Source organism: Etheostoma cragini, chromosome 6, assembly GCF_013103735.1.
Source record: "Etheostoma cragini isolate CJK2018 chromosome 6, CSU_Ecrag_1.0, whole genome shotgun sequence".
Classification (NCBI taxonomy): domain Eukaryota; kingdom Metazoa; phylum Chordata; class Actinopteri; order Perciformes; family Percidae; genus Etheostoma; species Etheostoma cragini.
Window position 1 is genome coordinate 18,046,330 of NC_048412.1, and position 3,625 is coordinate 18,049,954.

At 37.9% G+C, this 3,625-nt stretch overlaps 1 protein-coding gene across 2 annotated transcripts in view; it reads left to right on the forward strand.

The window, feature by feature from the left end:
• Positions 1-3,614, forward strand: part of zgc:158689 (uncharacterized protein LOC791177 homolog) — a 10,983-nt gene extending 7,369 nt beyond the window's left edge. Inside the window, exons 11-15 of one of the 2 annotated variants that reach the window (XM_034875491.1) lie at positions 541-742; positions 1,548-1,610; positions 2,050-2,283; positions 2,369-2,409; positions 3,185-3,614. In XM_034875491.1, the coding sequence (XP_034731382.1) occupies positions 541-742; positions 1,548-1,610; positions 2,050-2,275 (491 nt within the window). In that variant the 3' untranslated portion in view covers positions 2,276-2,283; positions 2,369-2,409; positions 3,185-3,614. The remainder of the gene's footprint in view (positions 1-540; positions 743-1,547; positions 1,611-2,049; positions 2,284-2,368; positions 2,410-3,184) is intronic. The other variant, XM_034875490.1, reaches the window with a different exon arrangement.
• Positions 3,615-3,625: the final 11 nt, after the last annotated feature.

Consider the following 3,625-nt stretch of genomic DNA (forward strand, 5'->3'; position numbering starts at 1 on the left):
GCTCTACTGCTCTACCAACTGAACTATCCAGGCACCCTTCAGTCCTTTTTGTATTAGTCCTTGTTAATTTCCAAGGCAAGATATGGCAACTTTATTTGTATAGCACAGTTCAACAGCAATGCAACTCAAAGTGCTTTACATAAAACGCCTAAACACAGTTAAAAATTAATACAAATTGATAACAAACTGAAAGCAGTTAATACAAAAATTAATACAATAGATTAAAAGTAGATTAAATACAAGAGTAAATTCACAATGAAGTGAAGAAATTAGCCTATTTTGCTCTATTTCTACCTGAATGTGAACAACTGAACGCTGACAAAAATGCTTTTAATGTAAAGCAGCAGCTGTTATATAATGTTGTGTTTTTCATTAGCAGTAACGTAATCCAACTCTTAAACAACTGTAGGACAGCTAAAACTAAACAGTCAAGTAAAGTAAAGCTGGATTACATGTATGCATTATTCCAAATCCCTCGTCCATAGACTGAAAATTTGTTTTGAGGATTATAACTTTTATTCATTTTTCTCCTCTACCTAGGCTCCACTCTCCCCAGGATGCTGCCCTTATCTGGACCTACCCGTGTGGAAGCCATGTTTGCTCACACTCCTGGAACACCGGAGGGTGGTGGCATAGGGGGCGGGGCTTGCTTACTGCACTTCCTGCCTGGTGACAACATCACCCTGCTCATCTCTGAGCCTAGAGACGGGTGGCACTACGGTCAAAATGAACGAACTGGACGGTATGTTTTACAACTCGAACACTGATATAGAAAACCACTTAATGATCTGGTGTATACCTTTGAGAGCGCCTTGTAATGTTTAGAAATGTTTTAATGCACAAAATTAGAAGACTCTGAAATGTCTCAATGCTATAAGACAGGGTTAAATGTTCAGGTGTCAATATAACCACAACAAGTTAGGAAAACCACTTTTCCTTAACCTTGTGCACAGCTAGTAGAAGGGCTTTCTTTCGTTCTTACTTCAGAGGACTTCTCATATCGCATGCTGTATGCAAGCCTCTCATCCGGCACCAGGTTAACAAATATATTCATGACAATGGAGACTGCAAGTTTTCTTCATCACACAAACCCCTGACTCTTTGATGTAGAGCTGGTCCATACATCAAATATCAGATATGAAAAATCAAATATCAGGATCTTTTCACCGAATACACTGAATTGATATTGCAACAATATTGTATGTTTGACTATTGATGATTTCCCAAAATATTGACATAATAAGAGTTTAGATAAATAATCATCAACAATGTGGATATAATGACTAAGTGGGGAAGGCAAATAATTGAAAAGCTAAAATTTACAGAAAATAGTTTGAAAAATTACATCACTTTACTGTCATGTAGCCTTTGAAACCAGGAAAAGACAACACTTATGACACATCACGATACTATTTTATCCAAAATCTAAGACGATATCTAGCTTTATACATTGATGTTGATATAATATCTATACATTGCCCAGCCCTAGCTTGATGCTCTTGTTTTATATCTCGTTGCCACATACAGTAAAACATTTTCCTTCACAGGAAAGGCTGGTTCCCTTTCTCCTACACTCAGTCTTACCCCAGCAAGACGGATCACCTCGAGAGGTCAGTCAAACACTAAAATCTGCAGGTTTTTTGATTGATTGTTGAGGAACTTTGACACTGTTAATGACAGAAATGTTTCCTTTACTTCCTCTTAGTTGATTTACAACTCAATACTTTGAAAAGTAGAAAGTTATAACATTAGTTGAATCACAGAAAACGTAATGGAGTCATTTTCATGTACATACTAATATGACGTCCTTTTCCTTTTTCCATCTGTAGTCTCAATAAATCAAAACATCCTTCATGGAGCACATAAACTGCAGAATGATACTAACTTTTTGCCCACTCAGTCATTCCACCACCCTTTCCCCAACACGTTTACCTCCAACACCAACAGCTTTGTTGATGAAGTAGCACAAAAACAACATATCTCCACTCATGTTTCCTTTGTGTTTTTCCTTGTATATTATTTCCTCTCTGTCTGTGACCTTCCCTCCAGCTCTCTCTTCTTATCCAAGGCTAACAGCACCAGTACAGGCCAGCTCGACAAGCTGGTGTCTCCAGGTCTCCCGGCTCTAACCCCTGAATCAGAGGAGGAGCGCTCCCTTCCTCCCCAGAGGGTCAGCACCTTCCGTCCGCGCCCATACAGCATGGCCGACAGCAACAAGGTCAGAAACATGAAACCTTTGGGAGAAAGTCAAAGGTCACGGTCTTTGCCCAACTGAGTCTCAATGTAAAAGGAAGAGATACAGATGCTTTGTAATAATGGAAATGTCTTCGAGATATCCTTTTAATATTATCTCTTGTCCACATTACAGATCACCGCAGAATTGGTCTGTCCACCACCCTCCCCAACCAGGTAACTTTGAGCAATTCAAAGTGTGTGTGTGTGTCATCAAAGGGGCATTCCAATAATTTCTTATGTCACAGTCAATTTACTAATCACAATACTCAAGATTACTCAGCTAGATGATCACTTGAGTAATGGCTTGGCCTTGGGGCCTACAAAATAAAAACACAAACTTCAAACTCAAACTATTGTCTATGAGCGTGAAGTTAGATTGACGCGGGCATCATGGTAAGTGAAGGTTCCATTGTTTTTGGCGCTTGACCATCAATTTTGACCTTTCCTTTTTAGCGCGTGGCTCTAAGCGCGTGGCTCTAAGAATGGCACTGTCGGTCTGTCAGTCGGTCCACCACTTTGGTCCCAAATGAAATATCTATTGGGTAGTCATCTAGCGGCACCATAAAGTCGCCTTTAATGTTTTTAAGTGAAAGATTATCAATTAAATGGATTGCATCGAAATTTGTTAAGTATTAATGCTCCCCTTAGGATGAATATGTAATAATATTAGCTAATTAACAAATGTTAGCACATTAAAATGCTAAACTAAGATGATGAGCATGCTACACATTATACCTGCTAAACATCAGCATGTTGTCAGTGTGAGCATGTTAGCCTCATAAAGCAGCTAGCATGGCTGTACTACTAGTCTTGTTTTTTCTTTGCAATTCCCACCGCTGTATGTACAATACTAATTTGCTTTTAACACCAGAAATTATAATTATTATTATGATATATTTTAAAACGTGGTTGTCATACCTTTTAATTTTTTATTTTTTCCTCCTTTCAGGGCCAATCCATTTGCCCATGTCCGACTTAGAAGAACTGTCACCAACGATCGCTCTGCTCCCATCATTGAGTAAGAGTTTTATTCCTACAGAAGAAGCCATTCTGTTCTCTGTGGTTTGACAAAAAACAGTTCTTTGGTTCATTTGGATTATTTACTTTGGATGTTCATTTTTGCAAATTAATTAAATACAGATTGTTTTATTTTGTATGCAGGAATATAATTGTTTTAAATCAAAGTATATAAGGTTGATATCAGTGGTGTAGTCTACGTGATATGCAGGTACACGCAGCGTACTGACTAAGAAAGCTTCAGGATTTTCATATACTCACTTAAAAATGCGCAATGACATACTTTTCATTATATTTGTGACATATTTTGAATGTTGTGTTTTATTTTCTTTGCATAGACTTAGCCTTTAACAAAAAATAAAGATTGGATTGG